The 23,599-nt window shown below is 38.0% G+C and overlaps 3 protein-coding genes across 7 annotated transcripts in view; 2 read left to right on the top strand and 1 right to left on the bottom strand.

The window, feature by feature from the left end:
- insc (spindle orientation adaptor protein inscuteable) overlaps positions 1–10,375 on the bottom strand; it is a 37,567-nt gene extending 27,192 nt beyond the window's left edge. Inside the window, exons 1-2 of one of the 4 annotated variants that reach the window (XM_022057885.2) lie at positions 10,249–10,375; positions 10,033–10,105 (exon numbers count right to left, since the gene is read on the bottom strand). The gene's annotated coding sequence lies outside the window, so the exon portion shown is untranslated. Of the gene's footprint in view, positions 1–10,032 lie in introns of all 4 variants that reach the window. The other 3 variants (XM_022057887.2, XM_022057886.2, XM_022057884.2) reach the window with 3 other exon arrangements.
- Positions 10,376–10,717: 342 nt separating this feature from the next.
- Positions 10,718–13,119, top strand: RpS16 (ribosomal protein S16). Its single transcript, XM_022057836.2, has 5 exons — positions 10,718–10,835; positions 10,926–10,970; positions 11,086–11,217; positions 12,583–12,697; positions 12,914–13,119. Exons 1-5 carry the CDS (start codon positions 10,827–10,829, stop codon positions 13,057–13,059), a joined length of 447 nt encoding a protein of 148 aa, XP_021913528.1. The 5' UTR covers positions 10,718–10,826; the 3' UTR covers positions 13,060–13,119.
- A 1,993-nt stretch (positions 13,120–15,112) lies between these two features.
- The window catches only part of LOC110826815 (uncharacterized), a 29,180-nt gene continuing 20,693 nt past the window's right edge, over positions 15,113–23,599 (top strand). Inside the window, exons 1-2 of one of the 2 annotated variants that reach the window (XM_022057833.2) lie at positions 15,113–15,294; positions 18,975–19,035. In XM_022057833.2, coding sequence (XP_021913525.1) covers positions 19,002–19,035 — 34 coding nt within the window. In that variant the 5' untranslated portion in view covers positions 15,113–15,294; positions 18,975–19,001. Of the gene's footprint in view, positions 15,485–18,974; positions 19,036–23,599 lie in introns of both variants that reach the window. The other variant, XM_022057832.2, reaches the window with a different exon arrangement.

Raw genomic sequence — 23,599 nt, 5'->3', positions numbered from 1 at the left:
TATTTACCGACACATCTGTTTCCCCGCTCTCCTCTGCCGCCAGGTGCAAACGCAGCGATCCCTGTGTTCTAACACGCTCGCCAACTTCCAAGGAATACACGGCCAATATTTTACATTTCAGGACATCAGTTACAATACAGTTTCTGATACAATAGCTGGCCAAATAACTCCACGGTATTTTTGGTCTTTTTGATTTAGACACCTTAAATAACGACAAGAATTATTTAGTTCATTGCACGTTTGTTTCCGAAGATGGCCGTCGTATGGATTGTTGCGTCGTGTAGAAGTTTACCGACGTTTCAGGGATATTGTTCAGCTGAGTTCATCGCCCTGATGAGAGGCAGAAATCACCTCTGAAACGCCGGTAAACTTCTACCAGACTACATGGCGCAACAACCCGTAAGACTCGGTAATACATGTATCTCAGAGTTGTAAAATACAAGACTTCATTAGCAAATTATCGTCGGACTCAAAGTTTTGTCGCAAGCAGTTCTGAATTCCACTCTGGCATGTCCGTCCATATGCTGCGTTTTTGTCTGTTGCCGTACAACCAGGTGGTCTGACGGCTCGGCAGGACACGCGCTCACCCACGCGACCGCTTCCCCCCCCCCCTCCAAGCCCCCCAAAACCATAACACCATAACCGCCCCCTCGCTTTTGTTGACTTTCGAAACCGCCGAGCAGTTACTTCAACCCCTGAGTGTCTTATTTGCCCGACAATCTGTTTGCAGCAAAGCTCGTGTTAGTGAGGAGGAAATACTCGTTATTGTCGGCCAAGTCATTTGAGTCTGTGAAAATATTTACGCAGACGCCGGACGAACTAAACCACAATACATTTAAAGATTAAGTGCTTTGTACGACTGGCATTCAGTTTCGAAGACCAGGCTTAATTCAGTTCTTAACGGCAATGAACAGAGTAATATAAACCAAATGGATATCAGAAACAAAGCATTTAGATTTTCGTGTAAAGTTTGTTGTCCGATTTTAACAGAAATTCAATTTGTTCGATAAATTTAAGTAGCTCTTGCAAATGTCGCATTTAATTAGTGTAGGGCCTACGCTCCATCGGTTCTCAGACTGAAAAATGCGGACAGAAAGACGAACAGACAATTTCCGTATGTGTTCCCTTTGTGCAAAAACTCACAATAAAACTGTATACAAAAAATTGTAAATAGACAACAACATATTCCTTACTGAGCAATGCACTCATTAAAGTAATTGATTGATGGATTCATTCACTGCTAGATTAGATTCATGATCGAAGTCGTGAATGAGACATCGCGTGGTTTTCTTATTCGTCCAAATGAATGCTGGTGTAGCCATGACCTTTCTTTCTCACTTCTACTTATTTACGATTCATCTGAGCTTCGTATGCCCTACGGGCCACAGCAGAAGCGTGGAATGTAAAACTTCAGCAACAAATTGACTAAACTTAACAAAAACTGCAAATATGCAAAGAGTCATGGTCATTTCGAGCCATTCTAAACCTGTTCCAAATCAGAGCCAATACTAGGAAGAAGGTAGAACTTATTTACCGGCAACATTTGATGGACCCGTGTGCCTACTGTCACAGAGTAAAGAAAACATTCCACAAAATAAAAGATATAGGCCATATTACGCTTTAGAAATATGTCCTCAAATACATTTCTATTGTTTATTATTTTCTACGCGTATCATTCGACACGTTAATACTGTGTGACCAACATAAAAATTAATACTGACTTTTTTCAACAGTAATTTCTGGTAAACTTAACACAGTTCGTAAGCTGGCTTCAGAATTCTGTAAGTATTTCAAGATAGCAGTCATATTTTAAACTAGAGAAGATAAACAATGACGTACAGAATATTTGGAAGGTTAAGTGTTCAAATGTCTACTTTTAATTGTCGAACAATCTAGAATAAAAGTAGAAACATAATTTCATATAGAGAGGTATTCGAGTAGGCCGCACATTCCCACTGGCAGCACCCGTACGCGAGACACTGATTAGAAACGTCTTGGCTTCATTATAATGACTAAACGGATAAGCTTTTCCGTTCTTGAAGAAGGGTGACACATCTGCTCGCTTATGAAACATCACACTCTCCCATGAGGGAAGAATTTCTATGTAGAAACATCAGCCCAGGGCAGTGAGCACTGAAGCTACTCAACTACTGTGCACGGACCAGGAAAAAAAATGCGCTTCGAATAGTATGGTGAAGGTAGTAGTATCGAGGGAGGTACGTGTCAGGAACTGATGATTCTAATGGAAACCTTAACTCCCGAATCTTTCATCAAATGTTGTAAACTGGGGTTCGTGGCTCTCATATTCTCGGTTGCACAGCCTTCGTTCAATATTACTTCACATTAAACGAACTTGAAAATGCTCGTTCTGCGTTTTGTCACGAAAAAACTTTGGTCTGATTTGGCGCGTCACATGAATATTTAAATAGTAACTGACTATACTCTAAGTGGCAATACCTGTGTCCACATTTATCTTCACATTAATGCAAACGAAGTATTTTGAACTTTTCTGTGTTGTTACACAGGAAATGACACAAGGCGTTTCTTTCAAAGTCTCTTACATTTTACTTTCGTCAGCAACAAACTCGTGTTCAGTTACAGAATGCGTTACCGATATACAAGCTCATGCCTGGTCACTGGAGAAAAATGCATGCATGGTGAAAGAGGAGTCCGTATAATGACATGAGTGTTATCAGTGGTAGATTAATGGTGTCTGCTGAATTAATACGGTCTGTCCATGTAAGTAAATACGAACCTACCTCCATGAAAGATAAGGCACGAACAAAATATTCAGTAGTAAGTTATGATTCCTTCTTGGAAGTAATGATACAATATAAGCAGCTTCTGACGACTGCACAGCGGGGGGGGGGGGGGGGGGGGGAAGAGAGAGAAACAAGACTCTGATGTCACCAGTGACTTCAGTACGAATTTGTCATATTTTGAAAAAAAGATTTGCAACCGATCATAGTTTATAAAACAGGCTACAATTTTTTTATTTATATCAACTTTAATATTATCCTCACGTCTACACTCTAGTTTCCCTTTTTGGCTTGTCATTTCCACCTTGACTTTCCGACTGAAATTTTCTATGCAATTCATATCTCTCCCATGCTTGCTACAATCGCCGTTCATCTCTTCTAATTTAAGCTAAAATATAGTAAATCAGTTATTTTAAACTCACATTCAAAAGGTTTACATGCCGTTCTTATATTGTAAGATGAAAAGGACTAAAACCTTCAAGATGTTTTACACAGGGAACAGCAGTTCGTTTTGGTTGAGGAGACACACGAGAAAAATTACGATGATCGCCCTGATGGTGGAGGCAGCAAGGACTTCTCAAACGCTGGTACACTTCTACCAGACTACAATTCAGAAGACAACCAGCCATCTTCGTACTCAGCGCCGTATAAACCTTAGATCCTACTAAGAAGAATTACGCCTGTGTTACCACATAAAGTAACAAGTGGAATGAAGACATGTTCCATTAATTCGCCAAGTCCACGTATGCTGATGCTAATTTCCGATTTACAGTGTTAATCTTATCAGTAGACAAGATAATCCACTGCCTATAGCAGTAAGACGAAAGGAAAAGTACGTCATTATTTATATATTTATTACATTTTATCCCTATCACAGTGACCGTGCGGTCACTGATATTGTGACTTCGAATCCCGTGTCTTTCTGTGTTGTGTTCTTCTGTGTAGATACTGATGTTGAAGGGACCAAGAACCTTTTAATCGTCGGTCAACTTTTACCAGACTACACGGCACAATATCCCACAAGGCTATCATCTTATTGGTGTTTTATTGTCCATTAATCATATTTTACACAAGACTCTGAATCTTAAATTACAAAATAAATCAAGTGTTTTTCCGGTGGTTGTTTCCGTATATTCGTGTTCGTTCGGCTATTCTGCGGTTCTATGTTAACATCCGAGGTCATGTGTGTCAAATGAGATGAGAGAAACACATTCACGGTAAATTTAAAGAGTTGGGGTAAGAAGCATCGTCACATCCTATTTCAAACCACTGTGGTAGCATTCGCCTGGAAATAAATAGCAAAATTACCAGAAAAGTCCACGAAGGTAATGATGTCGGTGTCTGTGCTAGAACTTAATACTCCCAGATACAAGGTAACAGCTTTTTAGGGAGGAAGATCGGATGTGGCCTGTTTTAAGATAGCTTCTCACTGTTCTTACATTCTTCAGACAATACTACGGAACGCAATGAGAAAGCTCAATTCAGACGATCTCCTGTCGAAGTTCGAACGTGAGACAGACGCGTTCATTTAAGTTCACTGAATCATCTGCGGAACACGCTGAATAATTTCGTTGTAGCAACACGACAGCAGATGTGTTCACCGCTCGTCACATAACACGGAACCGTTCCTACAGCTGTGAGAAACGAACATCTGGAACGTCAGTCCGCTCTTGTGTGAAGAGGGTTGTTACCCAGAGGACATTCCCCATCATCGACGAAAAATTCGTGAGAGAAACTCCTCCACTTCATATGGTCATGATGTCATACACATTTTGCATTCACATTCGCCATGCAGTCTTAACACGCATTCATACGCAGTGGCAAATCAAGTTACCTCGAATGTTCAAAATCTGCAGATATTTTGACAAGTATGTTTTGTTTCATTGGTTGTGGGAATTTAAAACGAACAGCAGCTCTTTGCTTTTAATTAAATTACCGTGTACATGACTTTACTTAAGTGGGCAACCTGCTTTAACACTTTAAAGCACAATGGACTGAGTCATGCTTTAACTTTCACTACTCTGTATATTGCCGACAGGGTATTCACGTGTTTCATACGATTCTAAAAACAAACAGCAATTCTATCCTTGAACAACATTAACCAATTAATCCCTGTAATAGAGATTTTTTTGAGGCAGGAATTAAGACTTTGTTGAATTATTACAAATGACTAAACCGGCTAGTACATGTTGAAGCTGGAATTGCTGTGGTAACTACCTCTCACACAGTGTGATTACGAAGTCCCTGCGTAATACGTGGTCAGTTGTGTACTCTGGGATATGGAATTCAGCATTGTGCCATCGTTTCAAGGTTTCTGGCATCGTCCACATGAATTGCATTCCTAGGAATGAGACAGTTCGAATCACCGGTTAGGCGCCTCGTCCACCCCATCTCCAAACTACTAATGAATCACAGAGAGTTTGCAGCTTCTGTATCGTAAAAAAACCCCGGATTTGTTAATCATGATAATGGAGCTCGCGTATTTATTAGAACTGGCACAAAAGTCACGTAAAATGGCGAATGGAGGTGCCGGTGTAGGATTATATCTCGGCCCGAAAATATTTTATGACAAAATGGAAATTCCAGGGAATGAACGCAAGTTATTTTGGTTGGTTTGTTATTTAGTCAGTCTCACCACTTATCCAGCTGTCTCGCAGCAAATACTTCAGTGATCAAAACGGCAGGTGCTTTTCATAAAACTATGTATATCTAAACCATCGCACAGCCACGCTGCTCTAAATCCTAACAAAACAGGAGTTACTTAATTCATCTGCCACAGGAATAAACTCCGGGCGCCATGCTATCAGTTCTTTCCATGGCACAAGCATTTAAATTAGTATGTGGGCATTTTAGTGATGTATAAATGCAGCATTTAATACAGAAACCTGACACTTCTCAAAATGACCTAGTTTAACATTACATTGGCCTATATTTTTGTGAACGTAGGATGTATGGAAACGTAAATGAGGCAGAAAGAGAAATTTCCGTAATCCGTCGTAAATGTGCAACAGAAGAATGGGGCATTGAACATGACACATCCAAACATCTGGCAGTGAATAATAAATGGAGTGGGTATGTTCTCCTATATAATTATGTTTTAGTGAAGTGAATTTAATAGGTCTGCTCCCTGTCTCTGTTTCCCTCATATTTTTCACAAATTACAGTGAAATGTTGGTCCAGAGTTGGCTCTTGTGAGCTCGGTAATAAATCCTCGAGTTCCACTTAAAGACAAAGCTTTTTGAACCAGGTTAGCAACTGTCGCATGACTTTCCGTCCGTAAGTGTTATTACTAATTCACTCCGTAGAACAGAGTACACGTTTTTTCAGAGGTTATTAGTCACTCAACTTGAAAAAAAAAAGAATTTTATAGAAACCAAATATTCGTTAGCATTTTTACAAAATTCCTTACATTCAGTACACGGCGCCATACCACATTTCTTTAGTAGCACATGGTGTAGAGTTACAATCTGTTTTAATCCTTTCGTCTCTCCGATGCCAAAAATCGTGGTCTGTTAATAAATGCTTTGACAACTTTAGGTTTTAGATGCACTCTGGATCTCGTACAGACCCCATGTGCCGTGCTTTCGCCGGTAAGTGCATTGCAAACATCTGCAGTGCGCACTCCACAGGGCGAGGAAGGTACTTACAGAGCTATAAAAACCGGACGCTGCCATGATGTGTTTTGTTTGGTAGATACTTGGTTATCTCAATCTCGAACTTGAATTTTACATTGGAAATAATAATTTAACATTAAGATATGGACATCGCACCATAAACAGTTTCGAAATATAACAGATTTTTTGCTGTCAGCCCCCCCCCGCTGTACATACACATTCTGTTCTCTAGCTTGATGTTGCAATGAATGCATGTTACACTTCAGATGGATGGGCAACATTCCAGAAGACAGGTGAGGCTACTGTTCCTGACTTACTAGGCATCCCGTAGAGTAAGAAATATTTTAATTTATTTATTTTTTGTCGTTGTCGTAAGATACTTCGTGTATTTTCGTCTGGCAGTGAATCTGCAGATCTGACGAACAATTAAGGCATCATAAACATAATTATTTTGGATATTGTCAGTCGTCTTAGTTTTCAAATCACCACATTAGGCTTTTTCAGAACTTCGAATAATTTTTATAATCAAATTTCTGTACCTTCAGGGCTGAAGATGGAGGCAGCATGTCCCTATAAAACTGTGGTGTTTACCTACAAGTTCACACGGCGTTACAACCCAGAAGACAAACATCGACATTCGCTTCAATATTATCCGATACCTAGGTATTTCGTGTTCTCTCCCCTTTGGGTTTCCCGATCAAAAGTTTGTGTTCATTTTTTTTCGTTTCTCCCATACGTGCTGCTACTTTTTCCACCCTCCACATCTTCCTTGATTCCATATTCCTAATACACAGGGTGTCCATAAGTCGACGAACGATTTAAAGTGCGTAAGGTTCTAGATAAATGTTATTTTCGACATTATTAATAATACTTGAATTTCAAGTTCTTGTTTTGAGTAATGCAAGCAATATATTAATTCGGTGAGATTTTAGGTTCTCATGGCAACGAGTGTGAAGATTATCATTCATTACCTTTATTTCTTTCCTTTCTATTGTCGAAACTTCAGGTTCATGAGTGTAGAATATTTATATTCAGTTGAAGCTAACATGGGACGATCAACGTCTTTAAATTACCAATTATCCAATGCAATTTGCGGTCGTTTAATTGCACTGTTTTTTGTATAGGTTCATTGGGACCGTGGTAGGAATTCCACGAATGTCTACGTGTGTCCATAAATGTTAGGACAGCGGTCTGTGTCACTTGGTTGGAACATTGTCGAGTCCGATCACGAATACCAAGTTGAATTCCTCGTCGTCACTCACATGATAGAAGAAGAGACAAGGGGAGTGTGATGGGGGCTCAGGATAGGTCGACTTGATCACAGAAATAACAGAATCAGCCAGAATGTTACTCAGATACTAAGTATACAGACGAGTGCTTTTTGCAAACATCCACGAAAATCGTGTTGGGTTATTCGAATGGTATATAAAATGTAACTTTGATTTCATTAGAAGGATCCTATCCAGTCATGCTAGTGTTTAGGATATTGAGCTGGTTTGTTTTCGAAGACATGAAAATAATATTGACGTCGATCTACTGAGAGCTGAAGACAAGAAGATTCCTCTGTATTTCGTGGTAGTTATACGTCGTGGATGTTACTTCCGTACAACAGCAAGCGTACTACGTGTACCAGGCTAAAAGTAAAACAACTCTTCTACAACAAACTACTGACCATCATGAACATGTTTCTAGTTTGGGGTTTGGTTCTGAGCCTTAACATTTTTTAAAAAGTTATGAAACTGATACCCAACACGCAAAACGAATGCTTTTTTCTTGGTTGTCTTTCCTTCTTGTTTTATTGAAAGAAATGTTGAACATAAAACATGTTACTTAACTCCAGCGTTAACATAGTCATTTATTTTGTTGTTTTTCTCAAATTATAGTTAACAAATTCCTTCATTTGTACGCTCCTGACTGGATATGGCTAGTATACATGGTTTTCGTTACATACGTTTGGCATTTTAACAGATTTAATGTAATGTGAACATAACTTATGTCCGTATGAGAGGCCGACAGTCTAAAAATTATGAACCAATACACAAACTTTATAGGCAGCTTGTAAATTCTCACCTGGCAGTGAGCGAAGTTTCGCTTGTAGCAGCGACAGATTCATTTTATCCGACTTTCAGGCCCACACGAGAAAGCGAGAAATGAGCTAGCTGATGAGAATAAAATATCTGAAGAAGAGACTTCAGAAATATATATTTTATACGAGATTTTTTGCAAACGGCTGTTAAGATGTACTTGGTCTTTGATTTGTAACGCCATGTGGGTTTGTAGGTGGGTACCAGAATCTAGGAGAAACATACTATATCCATTTTCAGGGCTTCAAAGACCAACATCATCATGTATTTTACAACTTACCGAAACGAACATTTAGTTCGGGAGCAGAGAATGGGGGTGACTTCCCAAACTTCCACACATCTGACCTGTGACGTTCTGTGCGTGCCTTTCATCGAACTACAAATAATACCTGTATACCAATGATACCGAACAGCATCACAACGAACATAACGAGGTAATGATGGGCACCTTTCCATCTATTGTGATTTTACGCTTCATATTGTTTCCCGAAAGCGTCATATTTAACTAGGGTACAAACTCGACAGATTATCGGGACATACAACAGGAGTACCGCTACTAAATATGTGATCTGTTGCCCATTGTATAAATAAAATTACAAATCGACATTAAAATACCAGTTGGCAAGTATGCCACTTTTGCGCAAGTTATTAGCTGAAATTCGGACATGTAACATATATACTACACACCACGGCCGATTTAGACATTTTGGGGTTCAAAAATAATTTTAATACGAAGAAAATAAAAGTACTGACATTTAATGTATGAACTCAGACAGAAGTGAAACAGCAAACTAATAGGAAATACTATAAATATATGCCTATATACTACATATTTCATCCTGGAGTCATAATTCAATGTTTCTTCACAATGAAATATTTTTGAAGAAAATTTGATTAAAATGCCTTATTTAGATTTGTTTATACCGAATTTAATCTTGTGAATACGTGAAATACAATTCTCATATATTAAATTATAAAGATTTTAAAATATTATAATGAAAGTAAAACATTAAAATAATAATGGCAGTCTTCTGCGATCTTGTTCCGTGTAGTCTGGTAGATATTAACAGAAGTTTCAGAGATACTGACTGCGTGGGAAGAGTACTAAATGCCTGTCTTCGGGGATATTGCGCCGTGTACCCGGCTTCATGGTGCAACTCCCCAGGAGACTGCCAATTTCATGCTCGTCGCCATGAGATCATAACATCTCACATAAAAACATATACTTCCTTGCCTTGGATTTTCTCGGTCAGACTTTTATGGTATAACTTTGAACTTCGGGAACACCGCATATATATATATATATATATATATATATATATATATATATATATATATATATATATATATATACACACACACAAAATAATTTGAACATTTTCCGATTATTTGAGGTTTGGAGTGTATACAAAAACCCGGCATTGTTACACGTGTATATATCTACGCATACATAAACAAGGAATGGTATGTTTATAGATCTATAATTTACATATGTTATTCCAATTACAGCGACACTTGTTACCCACGTCAGAAAATATGTAACTCTAAGGGATAAATACACACAGAAGTACTTACTTACGATTCCATGTGTCTGAAGCAATGTCAGTAATGGTATTTTTTCACTATTTCTGGATTTTCTCTTGATAACCTGAAATAAAACTGCTGTAGAAATGCCCACTATTGTGTTAAAATATGACGAAAGAAAAATTGTTTAAAGTCAGTAATCATTAATCGTTGTCAAACTAATTTAGTTAGCGGAACATTTGACAGTGCCGCGCAATGAAAACTCACGATTCGCACGCCAACACAATCCTCCTAATTCATCCGCAGTACTGAAACACCTTAGCTGTTGGGAAGTATTCCACACCTCTCGGTTACCCCACTACATTTTCAAGACACCATGACACTCGTTGCGACCTCTACGGTAGGAATTTGAATCATATCTTGTAGAGTTGTTCCTAGATGGCAGTGCCTTAACTGATCAAATGTAGTACTATATTAATTTGGTAAAGCATTGATAACCGTGCAGTATATTAGTTTCTAAATGTAATATTGACATTTAAAATAATATTTTGTTTTAATATTTGTTAATGGTGTCTGTTACCTGCATTTTATTCTCCATTCAGAAATGGCGGCATAATAATTGAGTACCTGTGATCGGACTTATTAAAATTATTATATGTTAAAACATTTTTATATACTATAAAAAATGTAATTTATATAGAATTGTATATAAGTAGTCCAGTGCTTTAAATTATAAATGGTACATAATAACATAATTATTCTAACAAGAACTCGTAGCGCTATCTATATGCGTTGCAAGTTGTACTTCCTGTCTACAGCTTCCTTTCCACGAGGATATTATCAAAATGCAGAAGGTCGGTTTTAGTTTCCTGTTCATTACAATTTATATTTTTGCAGTTCTTCTTTAAACATGAAATTAATAAATATTTGCTCAAAATTTTCAGCCAGCCAAGGAACCGATCCAATCCGTGCAGGTGTTCGGAAGGAAGGTAATAGTGTATATTTCTGTTTGTCAAGCACTTATTTACCGTTGTATTATGTTGGGTGCAACATATGCGTGTTGATTTTCTAAAAGTGTAATTGTGAAGTTCTTTCATTTCTTAGAAAAGTGCAACTGCTGTAGCATACTGCAGGAGAGGCAATGGCAATCTTAGGGTAAATGGCCGACCCCTTGAGATGGTAGAGCCCAGAGTACTGCAGTACAAATTGCAAGAACCTGTTCTGCTTTTGGGGAAGGTGAGACTTCTTTAAATATATATTTGTTTTGTGATAGTAGTACATCACATAGTCACTCCTATCGAAAAAGTGACATGTAGTGTGTGTCAATCACTTTTGAAAATTTCTTGTAACTTCAATTAGGATGTTGCTGTTTAAGATGGTTCTGCAGTGTTGGTATGTTCATTGCTTAGAAGCTGGATAATTATAATTGGACTATGTTTTTTTTATAATTAACCGTTATTATCAGTTTCAAAACTTACATATTGCTTAAGTGATCATGCATTCTAGTAACTGGTGAACTGTTAACTCAGGAGTTGAAGTCCAGTTACAAACTCAGTAGTGCTAGGTTGTAAATCCTCGAAACCTAAATACCCATTTATTATCATCATCATCCCACATTTTTTAGGGCCAATGGCCTGTTATAGTCTCATTTCAGTGTAGGGTTTCCCAAAGATTGTGTGGTACTGCTACTGTTATTAGTGATTACTGAATAAGATTTATCTTTCAGTGTCCTTTAGTCATTAATCTGTGGAATTATAAGTCATATTAGTAATTTTCATTGCATCATTAACCTGCCAAGGCAATTGAGTTATGATCAAGTTTATATTTTGCAAAGTATTTAGAATTGTTTTCCTACATTGTTGTCACTAGCATTCTCCTTTTGGCCTGATGAATTTGAAACATTAATTTCTCCATGTATTATTTATCCTGACTTGGTCATTCAGATCTCTTCCATGAGTGTGTACAAATGGGTACAATTTGGGGAAGGAATGCATGTGACAACTTCATGAACTAATTGTTCGTCACCACACTGTACATGTAGTTTCCTCTCATGTAATCACCTTTCATATGTGTACAAGTACTGATGAAAACAAATTTTAATGCTTTAAGAATGAGTACACTCCTGCTTAGACAGGTAATAATTGTTTGTTACATAGTTTGATGCCTGTGCTGAATACAGTAAAAAAATCCTTGCCCCTTGAATTTCTATGGCCCTTTTCCAGTGGTAGTTTACAGTTAGCCAATTACTTTAGATGTGATGAATTGTTATGTATGGCCATGCTCAGACTTTTTTCCCTGTGAGGTGTGTACTATCTTAGTGTGTTGTATTATATTCCATTAGAAGAAAGATATGGGTTTATATCAAAAGTACAAATAAATTTTTGTGCATTATGCTTTTATAGACAATGGTGTACTGAGTTTCACAAAAAAGTAACACTGATTTGAAATGGTGTATTATTGTTTACCAGTGATGAGGCTTTTATCCCGAAATTGATCATTTATGGTATGAAATAATTAAGCAGCCTGAGGTAAAAAACTGCATTTAATGTTTTATCTATATTGCCAGGTTTAAAATTGTGACAATTTATTACTCACTTTCAGGAGCGGTTCTCTGGTGTAGATATCAGAGTCAGGGTGAAGGGTGGTGGTCATGTGGCCCAAATATATGCAATTAGACAGGCTATATCAAAGGCATTAGTGTCATACTACCAGAAATGTAAGTAGAGCTGTAAAACTGTTTTTTAACAATTTTTATGGAATTCTGAGCCCCTTCTAGCAGTTGCCAATCTGGTATGATTTAACCATGGCCATGGTCTTCCACATCATAACTCTGCATTCATAATCTGTGTCAATACTCCTTTGCAACTATGTAAGGTGGATCTTTTTTTATTGGTGTTCCGATGTGTGTTGCATGTGCATTTTGTCCTTGCAGATGTGGATGAAGCATCAAAGAAGGAAATCAAGGATATTTTAATCCAATATGATCGCACATTGCTTGTAGCTGACCCAAGGCGCTGTGAACCGAAGAAGTTTGGTGGCCCAGGAGCTCGTGCACGTTACCAGAAGTCATACCGTTAATTTCATTATGTATTTGTCTGGTGTTTCATATATGTTGTAATAAATACATCCTCAACTATATTTGTATATTTTACATACATCACAAATGGCAAATTACTTGTTGTGGAGCAGATGCCTTTAGTCTTAGTCCAAGCTTTTCTGTCAAGTTTGTACCAGATATTTTGTCACAATGTGAGTTTGGGTACTTGCCTTCTATTGGTGCATCTTTATCAGATGTTGAGCCTTCTATCTATACTAACAGTTCTACAAATGTAAGAAGAGACCCTTGGGGTCAATGTTTTGTGCACTTTCATGTTGACAAGCTGAAAGGGCTCACCATGCACTTCATATCTTTGTAACAGAAAACTTACTTTTGATGATAAAGTAATTTACTGTAACTTGTGACTAAAAGTATAAAGAGAAAACTGAACAAAAGTAAAATAACCTATTTACATTAGATTTGTCAACTGATAATGAAGACCAAAGGTGCACATTCATGAGTCGGTGCATCAGGAAATCTGCCTACTCATCATATTTCACATTGACTTAACTGCTCACACCAACCATTTATATACATGTAAGACTTGAGGTTCTCACAGCGGTGAGTATGAAGATATCCGTCTTCTGGGTTGTTGCGCTGTGTAGTCTGGTCGATGTTAACCAACGTTTCATCGCCCTGATGATGGAGGCAGTATGACCTCTGAAACGTTGGTTAACATCGACCAGACTACACAGCGCAACAACCCAGAAGACGGATATCTTCATTTATATACAGTACCATGGCTTATTACAAGGCCATAAACACAAGTACACCCTTATTTATTGTTTTTGTTTCTATTTTTAGATGTTTATTGTATTCGGTTTTATGCTGCTTCTACTGTTTTTCTTTTTTTATTCAATTTTGTTCCACCCTAGGTGACAGCCTGCTGTGCTTAGTGGTTGAACTGGAGGTGATTATCATCCTTTGATTTGTCTGCAAAATGAGCCCATTGTTTATGTAGTCTGACTCATGAACACAGTCCAGCATCAGAAATTATTTCACAAATGTGACGACCAGGGTTGTGGAGTCTGAATCGGAGGCAATTTTAGGAGGAGTTGGTAAAAATGTATCAACTCCGACTCTGACCTGAATATAGAATCTTAAGAACAATTTCTATACCTTGTGAGGTGGCGGCATCACGCTTAGGGAGATTCAAGGACGTGTTGAGCCACATGGTGTGGGAATAATGCTTTGTAACTTTGGCTCTGGTACCTTAAGAATACAAACTGTCTACAAATCAACCAATTTCTGCAATAACCATTAGACGTATATTTAAATATAGATTTTAATCTAAAAAGAAGGCTGATGATACATGTGGTGATGAAATCTATTAAGTTGCCATTTACCATTTTAGTAGTTTTACCCTTATTAATACATATTGAGCTTTTATGAAGGAGTCAGAAATTTTAGTACTGAATCCACAGCCCTGGTGACAACTTTCTCAGTTACTTTTTGCCCTGTTGAGTATGGTTGCCATGTAAAGGAAACACAAAAACATTAGAATTTTGCAAAATTTGTATTTCTGGAATGTGAGTGACAATAAATAGAAAAGTCCATGACAGTTTGCTGCAAAAGTTTGTTCCCTGGAAATGTGCATGGCAAGAATGTGACTGTTCGCCAGTGAAGTTTCAAGGCAAACAACACAGCCTCGATTGCACGGATCGGCAAATCATGACTTGACTGTGGATGTACCAACAAGTCTGTCATTCAGACAATTACAATATGAATTCAATGAACCTCTCACAAACCGTAGTAATTGTGTTTTTAACATTTTTGGATGTCATTAATGTTAGGTAAATTCCTGTCCTCACGAAACCCCCAAAACCTTCCTCGCAGTGGTGAAATTGGTCATTACGTGAGGATGTGCATTCTTTGCATGAAGTACCGAGACATGGGATGTTGGACCTTACGTGTGTGTAAGATTTTTGTAGTATCTTCATTTTTAAAGCTAACCGCTGATCGTATTTTGAAGTTGACGGCGCGCAGGTTTGCAGTCGCGCAGCGGAGCCGCCGCTGCGGCAGAACCCTGGCTATGGCCGTCTAATTCTGTCCCGTTGCTGTTCCTCACGCACTCTGTTGTGTCTTGGTTGGGGGCGCCAATCGTGGCTCCAGTCGCCAGACGTCGCTGCGTGAAGTCGGGCTTATCAACCCGACGAAAGGAATAGGAATTCCTGGTCCGGGCTGGTCGGTCACTCGCTACTCTTTATCTTGTATAGGTGAGTCAGGCACAGTTGGTGATCTTTTCTTGCGGATTATTCTTCAGTTGCTATAAACTACAAAGATTATCTTCCTCGCGTCGAATGTGGTCTAGTGTTTTGAGGTGACCGACGCGTTCAAGCCGGCAAGAACTTAGCGTGGCTGCAGAGGGAGGAAGCACTTCAGAAGTTGTGCTACTGAAATCTTCAGGTACGACAATTATTTTCTGAACTGTGGTGTGCGTGTACTGCGAAGGTTAATTTCATTCAAGCAAGCATGCCAACGAGGAACGACCATTTCTTCGTTATTAAATAGCTGGTTTGATTTATCTTACTTTTAAATCACTTGAATTTGTTTACTTTTCTGGTCATGAGAATTTATGAACAGATTTTCATTTAATATTTTATAATTGCAAGATAAAGTAATATTCCAAAGAAAGGGCATGTCTGAACAGTTTTAGAAACGTTTTCTGAAGACGTAGCCGATTAAACCGATTCTGTTCTAACTTGAGTAAAGTGAATGGAAATTAGTTGAACACTTTCTATTTCTTTGCATTGAGCTCAGCGTTGTCTGTTTAGCAGATCATGTAAGGCTGCCAGCCGTCTTCAGATTTATAGCTGATTACAATGAACAACTTTTTACTAGATCAGAGAAGCTTCGATAGAGTATCGTGGTGTTGGCTGGCCAAGCCTAGCACACAAGGTCGCCTCTGGAGAATTTCTGGAATAACAACACAGATACAACCATATTACTCTAGGTACTAGGCTTACTGTACTGGGCATTTCCTATTTCTCAAACCACGCTGATATTTTACATTCTACATGCAATATATTAGAGAACATTGCGTATTTTTAAAAGATTTATTATTGAATAATTTCAAAACTCTGTTATTTAATTTGAGCTAATGGCTCTCGCTACTCGTAAGTCCGTGCATCCGCCATGGTGTCATTACTAATTCTAGGGAATTTAAGGGTACGAAATAGAAGTGGCCTCCGGTTTATACCAAAATTTGTTACAAACCGCCAGCTGGTTTGAAAGTTGACAATGAAACAGACACACACATTGTGATATAAGCCTAAGTATTTCCTACAGGGATGGAGAGCATTCTTAAAATCTAGTGTTCAGATAGTATCGAAGTATAACAGAACTAGGATCACGGAATTTCGCAAAATGTGCGCGTTTTTTTAAAGACCTCGCTAATTCAGTTCGTTGCGTTTCTATTTTACACATGCTGATCAAGCGTTATGACTTGTTCCAATTCATAAATGCTTTGAAATTATGAATCAGTTTCTTCATTTGGAAGGAAACTTTGGATGGGTGATTAGCCGTCGCAAGGCCTTTGCCTACAGAGGACAGCACAAAACAGAAATACGAGGACAAACTTCAATGCTTTGAGCGGGATACAAACCCACGATTCTAATCTCCAAGCGGCTAAGACCCACACCCTAGAATTATCGACATCGTATTAATTATCTATCTAATAATCCCAAGATCTGGACAATTTAATAGCGAATTAAAATATGTTTCTTTTGCTAGGTACTTCCGTGAAATTTTGCCACGTCTTTGCAGACAGATACTGTTTTAACTTTATGAGACATGAGTTTCTCACGGTTATGAACATGTCGATGTTGGTCTTCTGAGTTGTTACGCCTTACGACCTAGAGGACCAACGTTGACATTTTAACTTGGTTTCTTAGACTGGAGACGAACTACGACGGGCAGAATTTAGTCCATTAGGAACTGCTGGGACGTGTAAGTAGAGGAGATCAAGGAGAGTGATTAATATTTTGGAGCTGACCGTCACGATTAGTCTCATGTATGGCCATTGACTATCCACTGACGATTGATCTAAATTTTTGAGCGACAGGGGTATTCCGGTCGGTCATCATCAGAGCTATCGTTCTTATAATGGAGGCAACAAGCACCTCTGAAACGTCGAAAAACGTCTACGAGACTACACGACACATCTCAGAAGACAGGTATTTTTATACTCGCAGCCGTGAGAACTTGAAAACGCACTAATTTTAGTGTTGGATGTAAAGTTTATCATGCATCTGGTCAAGAGGAAATCATTTTTATGAAGATTTCTGTCTTCTGGGTTGTTGCGCTGTGTAGTCTGGTCGATGTTTGCCAACGTTTCAGAGGTCATACTGCCTCCGTCATCAGGGCGATTGAGTATGAAGATTTCTATCTTCTGGGTTGTTGCGCTGTGTAGTCTGGTCGATGTTAACCAACGTTTCAGAGGTCATACTGCCTGAAGACAGAAATCTTCATACTCACCGCTGTGAAAACCTCAAATCATACAAATCATTTTTAGTCCGTAAAACGAAAATGCTTGTAGCCTAAAATTTACAGTAACTCAAAAATTCGGTAGCCGCTTACTGTTTACTTTTGAGCTGCTGGTCACACAAAGAACGTGGCGGTTTGATAAACTGTTATTTAGCCTCGAACCACCTTTGGCATCAGTTGTGATCCTCAAGAGGTAATCGAACTTACACTGATCAGTGTAGTCTGCAAAATGACAGGATTAGTTCGTGCTCGTTTAGTCTTCTGTAACTTTCATCTTGGCGCCAGGCATAGTTCTGTTCACTTGGTTCTTTTATTCAAAGAGGTCTGCATTTCATTTTGTAGTGTTGGTATCTCTGCCAAAATGCGAAACAAAATAAATGCCGAAGAAGTGTGCTGCTCTACTTCACCCAAACTTATTATATCCATCCATAATTTCTGACCTCAGATAATTCTTACAGAGACTTCCTTGCAAGAACATCTAGTGTATTAAATTCGATGTTTGTAGTAATTATGCGACAGTCAGATGTTCAAACTATACAAATGACATATTTCGTAACATTCTTGCAGCCGCATTGTCCCAGAAAAGGCGAAGCTTTCCGCATACGAGCCGGAAGATATATTCTAATGGAATCCTCGAACTTTGTAGCTGCCTTGTGCTCTAATCTGTTTGGAGTTTCGTCAGAAACCCTGCCAACAAACACACATTCCTTACACTCACCTGGTTGTCCCCATACAGTGAAACCCTCGTTTTAATGTCTGAGTTCACGACTGAGATAAAACAGAGGTATCATTCCAGTGCGAAATCCACAAATCGATAATTAATTCCATGAACGGGTGAGCGTGATAATGAATGCTGAATGGTTGTATATGTAACTCCCTGTCTTTTCTGCTTTGATGGCGTGATGCTAGGCATATGGGTTAATTATTAACTGCATTACCAGTTTAAAGTCCACTTGTAAACCACCTGCTTTAACCAGGCAGAAAGGCTGAATTTTGTAAAAATGTGTTTAATATGATTTTAATTGTAAGCAAGGATTATTTCCTTCCAAATTAATTGTTTCAATGGAGAAGTGTTTCGTTTCGTTTGACTAAAGGACTGAATTATAAAATATTATTCAAACGAGCTCCGGCTTCAAAGGATTAACACAGAAAATAGTAGCTCATGTCCAGTCTTCGTAATTTACAAGTTGGAGGTTATTCGAATGAAGGTGATGGACGAGAGATAATCAGTATTATTTAACTCTGCAGTTTTAACAGTCATCTTCCACTATTTGTCTTTCAGTGATGTGATTTAATTAGCGTATATCATATAGTTTCACTGTGTTTCCCTTAATGTCTTTGAGTATTTGTGTATTTAAAATTCCACCCCGACGACTCTAGAACTGACCTATGTGTATCTGTTTTCTTCCAGATCCCTTGCCCACTCTTCTGCTATACAATGATTCAAGTAGATGAGTCAGATCCGGTTGGAGGTAAGGAATGTTAAAGAACATTTCATGCTTTCACAGTGATTCAGTATTAATATGGATCCTGTTTCGGGTAATGGAACCTTGAAGGCGTAGTCTATACTGCCGACGTTTCGGCGATATTGTCTCCGTCTTTAAGACGAAGTGACAACATCCTACATTACGTAGCGATGTGATGGACTCAGCAAATAGTAGAATAAGTATTTGGGCCGGAAAGAGGTGCCTTACACTGTAGAAACAACTATTCGTATCAGTTCTAAATCCATAAATATAGTAACCTATTGTGTTAGTCTTACAGTTAGACAATTTCTTTTAAATAACACAAGCCTGTGTAGCTTTTGGAAGCTCGATAAATAGGTCGGATACACCTATTTTCCATCTATTATTTTCAGGAAAATATAGTAATATTTTGTCTGACACGCATTTAGACATTTAGCTCCAAAATTATTTGTAACTTGAGATGATATGCCATTGGAATGCATAAACAAAGAGATGTATCGTTGTACGCCTCAAAGAAATTGGTTTACACCTGATACGTAGACAACCCACCTAACGCGATATTTTAATGGCTAACGGCTTGGCAGAATGATCTCTCACGTATTTTATAAGACTGACATTTCGCCTAACGCATGTTGAATGTTTTCTTCATCTAATCATTCATTTTAACTTGTAATTTTGACTGTTTGTGTGTGTACGATGTAAAATCAGAATGTGAATGACTCAACAGCCGTATGTAGTATGCTAATAACACAAGATGATTTATTTACCTTTACACTACATACCTCTCGTCGACCTACAGAAAGACCTTCATTTAAATTCAAGTTCGTATCAATGCACGCCATCTCTCTTGGCTTAAAATAAGATAGTGCTCAGTGGCGGCTCGTACATTAGCACTGAGTTCTGAAATTCCGTGAATGTGATTAGCTCTTATGATGCGGATAACAGTGTCAACCTCAAGATTACCGATGATACGATGTAGTTATTATGAAATTCCAGTGAGTAATTAGCTTACGAATTACAGATGACAATGTCATACCATTGAGATGAAAGACCTATTACGAGAAACTTTGTAACATTCGATACCTTAGCATAGATTGCATGTGGCTGTTCAACTTATCACTTGTTCTTTTTTACGACTACCGATTCAGTTCTCAGGACGAATATTGTTGCAGATTGTTCTGGGGGCTGTGAACCGTCTTTTTGTCTACAATTCATTATTTTTCCCCGAGAGAGAATGCAAGGTTTGTTTGTAATAGGAATTTAGATCTGTAACTATATAGTTCACATTGATACGTTTAGAACAGCTGACACGAAATACAAAAAGGTGTCTATAAAAGCACTCAGAAGGAATTAATTGAAGCATTTAATCTTTAAATTTGTTTTATGAGTTTCTTGGCAAGAAATTTTAAGAAATACTTTACGTATTTTTATAGTACTGTATGTCGTCACAGAGAAACCAATTTCATGGAAGAAAAGTGGGCCATCCTCTATATCTGTTGCTATAGTTCAGCTATACAAGCTGTTAACTCACGCGATCATGCCTGCCTTGCTCTCTGAAAGCACTACTAATTTGGATGATCCGTAAATGGGATTATTTTAGAAACATTTCTAAGTCGTTAATATATATATATATTGCTGATATGCTGTTAGGTTAATAGGATAAACTGCGAAGTACATCAAGAGTGAATATGATCAAATTATACAATTTTAAGCTAGATTTGCTATGAACATTTACACCGTGTTTATTAAATTATGAGCAAATAGGATTCCTGCCTGGTTTTTATTAAATGGCGTTACCGTTTATCAGATAACTAATTGTGTTAAACAGAATCCTTCTTGAGAAGATATAAATCGCTTATCTTGTCAGGAACTTACTCTGCTCATAAGAGCCAACCACCCGCTCTTATCCTGAGTCAGATAAATTCACTCCGCATCCTCCATCCTTATTCTTTGCAATGCATTTTAATATTGTCTTCACAATATAATTATCGATGTAAAGTTAATTACACGTAATTGTAATTAGCTGTATAAAACAAACGTGGCCTGTTATAAATATGGGAATGTGAAATCTGTGAACTGGCTAGCTAAATAACCGACCAACTAACTAATTAAATTCCTAGGTAAAATATATTCCTTGATCGTCGACAGTCTACCGATCAGACGATTGAGTGCCGTGATTACCATAGATTTATTACTTTCTATTAGATGTAACGATAAACTAGTATGAGCCTTTTACATTTTATTTGCAGACTTACAGACTATTATTATATATCAATCCTGCGTTCAAGTTTCAATTAATTGAACTGATTTTACTTAATGTACAGGATTCCCATTATTGCATAAAACTTTGTCGCACTTCGAGGTTTTTAAATCAAACTAGTTGTGTAAGAGAGAGATTGATAGATGTAGTAATTTTGACACGTAAACAGAACATATTACATAATGAAGTGGTTATTTCGATGAACCAGGCTGTGAGTATTGAAACTATGAATAGCAAGTTTAAAATGTTAATATTTTTTTATGTAGTCTTTCACATTAATTATTTTAAATTGCTGCGGGACCATTTAACAAAAACCTTTGAATGCCAACATAAGACTCAATAGATAATGTTCAATTTCATTGAATTCTCGCACAAGTTGACATGGGATATAATTACATTGCCTGATACACATTTCTCAGCCCAAATGCAGGGAACTTATTTATTCAGACGTGAATAGCAAGTAAAGGAACCCCAAAACGGACAGCTGGTGCCCAAGCAGATTCACTAGAGGAGTCCTGTACCCAGCCATGATTCAGTGTTGCAGAGAACCAGGAAATTTTCACTTGAAGACGTGTTTTGTCGCGTTTAATACACAAACACCGCTTCGCTTGTTGGATGTCGACGCGAAGAATGTGGGCTCACGGACTCCGTCGCCAAGAACAACAAAAAGGTGTACTCTGAATACGTATATTTTGTGGCTTATGTATTTGGCCATCGTGAATTCTTCTTATCTTGCGGCTAAGGTGAAGGAAGAAATCCACATTTTTAGATGGAAGAACAGAGTGGGCGGGATTTTCATTTAACCCCAGTGACACTGAAGATGGAGATCCTGAAAGACAGAGACGACCTATACTTCACTCTTTTTGAAGCCAAAGCTCGTCTAAATAATATTTAGAATTTCAGTCCGTACCTAATAAAACACAAGAGTTCTTCACGATGTTACTGTATAAATATACATGAGGTAAATCGCCGTTTATTAACAGCCCTCTAAACGTCACTTTCTCTGCTACAGTAGGTGCTCTCAACATATCAAGGTATAGGATTGCACTCACCTTCATTGACTCAGGGTCCTCTGAGTCATGACAAATTATTAGACATGTACAGGCAAATAGGTTCACATATTATGTAGTTATTTTAACACATTTATTTATCATTCTTATTAACTATTCACTTCAAATTATGTAAATATTAAACAGTAAACACTTTTTTTATCATATTGGTTGAAACAATAATACAGAAATATGTATGTGTCGTACGCATCTACGGGCCGCAGACTGCAAATCCCTGGGCGGTGTAATTTCATTCCGAGTTTCATTCATCCTATTTAGAGAAAGGCACAGCGACTTTCCCTGGAGTGAGAAACCAACTTATATGAGACCATTATTGATATTTATATGTGTCATTGTTTGCAACGTTCTGTTCCCTTAGTATGCTATAATCTTCTTCTCTACTATAAAAATTTCTGATTCCCCGTTGTCGTCAAAAAATGACGTCATCAAATAATGTTACGTTATATTTGTTTACTCGGCATTGTTGTTCCAACACAACAATGCCGAGTAAACAAATGACTTGAGTAAGACACTAAACTAACTCCCCCCGAAGGGGGGGTTGGTTGCGTTTTAAAAACTTGACCAAACCCCCGAAGAGCTCCGAAAGGAGCGCTCTGCTCTAGTTGTCCTAAAGTTTGCAACCACAACATTTTAATTGTATAACATTTAACATTGTTTTAGTCTTTTTAAGTTACATTGCTGTAAAGCCGTTTTAGTCCAATATCCATGGAATCAAAACGTTACTTTGACAGAAATAGCGAATTTTTCCCCCGAGTGTGTTGTGTTGTAACAACGAAATGGGGGAAAGGGGGGGGTGTGCCAAGTGTCTGCGTAGCCAAGTTGGCAGGCATGCCTGTTTCCGAAAGCTGTCTCACTGCTATGAATATCCGTCGTGCCAATGTCTCTAGGTTGCAGCATAAAGCCAACATCACTCTTAACTCACCCTCCGCTTTGCTGATCTGATGGTTGACCAAGTTTCTATAAACCCCCATGTACAGCATCGAAAAATTAACTCGCGTAATTTACACTCTGCCTTTATGACCGTTCCCAGCCAGTTTTAGACTTTCAAAAAATAAGCCACGACCGCTTCCTTCCACATCACTCAGCTAACACAATTCCTGATTATTGCACTGGGCAGTGCACGCATAATCTTTGCGGTTTTTACAGACCCCTTGCATAAGATCAAAAATGTTCGATCCAACAGAAAAAGTATGTGATATAATCTAAGTTTTACCTAGTACCTAAATTTTTAAAAAAAAAT

Source organism: Zootermopsis nevadensis, unplaced genomic scaffold (genome assembly GCF_977971745.1).
Source record: "Zootermopsis nevadensis isolate Lab colony 2312 unplaced genomic scaffold, Znev_1.0 Znev_ptg000020l, whole genome shotgun sequence".
NCBI lineage: Eukaryota > Metazoa > Arthropoda > Insecta > Blattodea > Termopsidae > Zootermopsis > Zootermopsis nevadensis.
The sequence above is the reverse complement of the archived record's forward strand: the minus strand, read 5'-3'. Positions and strand labels throughout refer to the sequence as shown.

What these genes read in the sequence shown, in the direction of transcription:
- RpS16 (XM_022057836.2), top strand. An exon ending in TGCAGGTGTTCGGAAGGAAG is followed by an intron (nt 10,971 to 11,085) that starts GTAATAGTGTAT and finishes TTCATTTCTTAG; the next exon opens with AAAAGTGCAACTGCTGTAGC. An exon ending in AGTGTCATACTACCAGAAAT is followed by an intron (nt 12,698 to 12,913) that starts GTAAGTAGAGCT and finishes TTGTCCTTGCAG; the next exon opens with ATGTGGATGAAGCATCAAAG.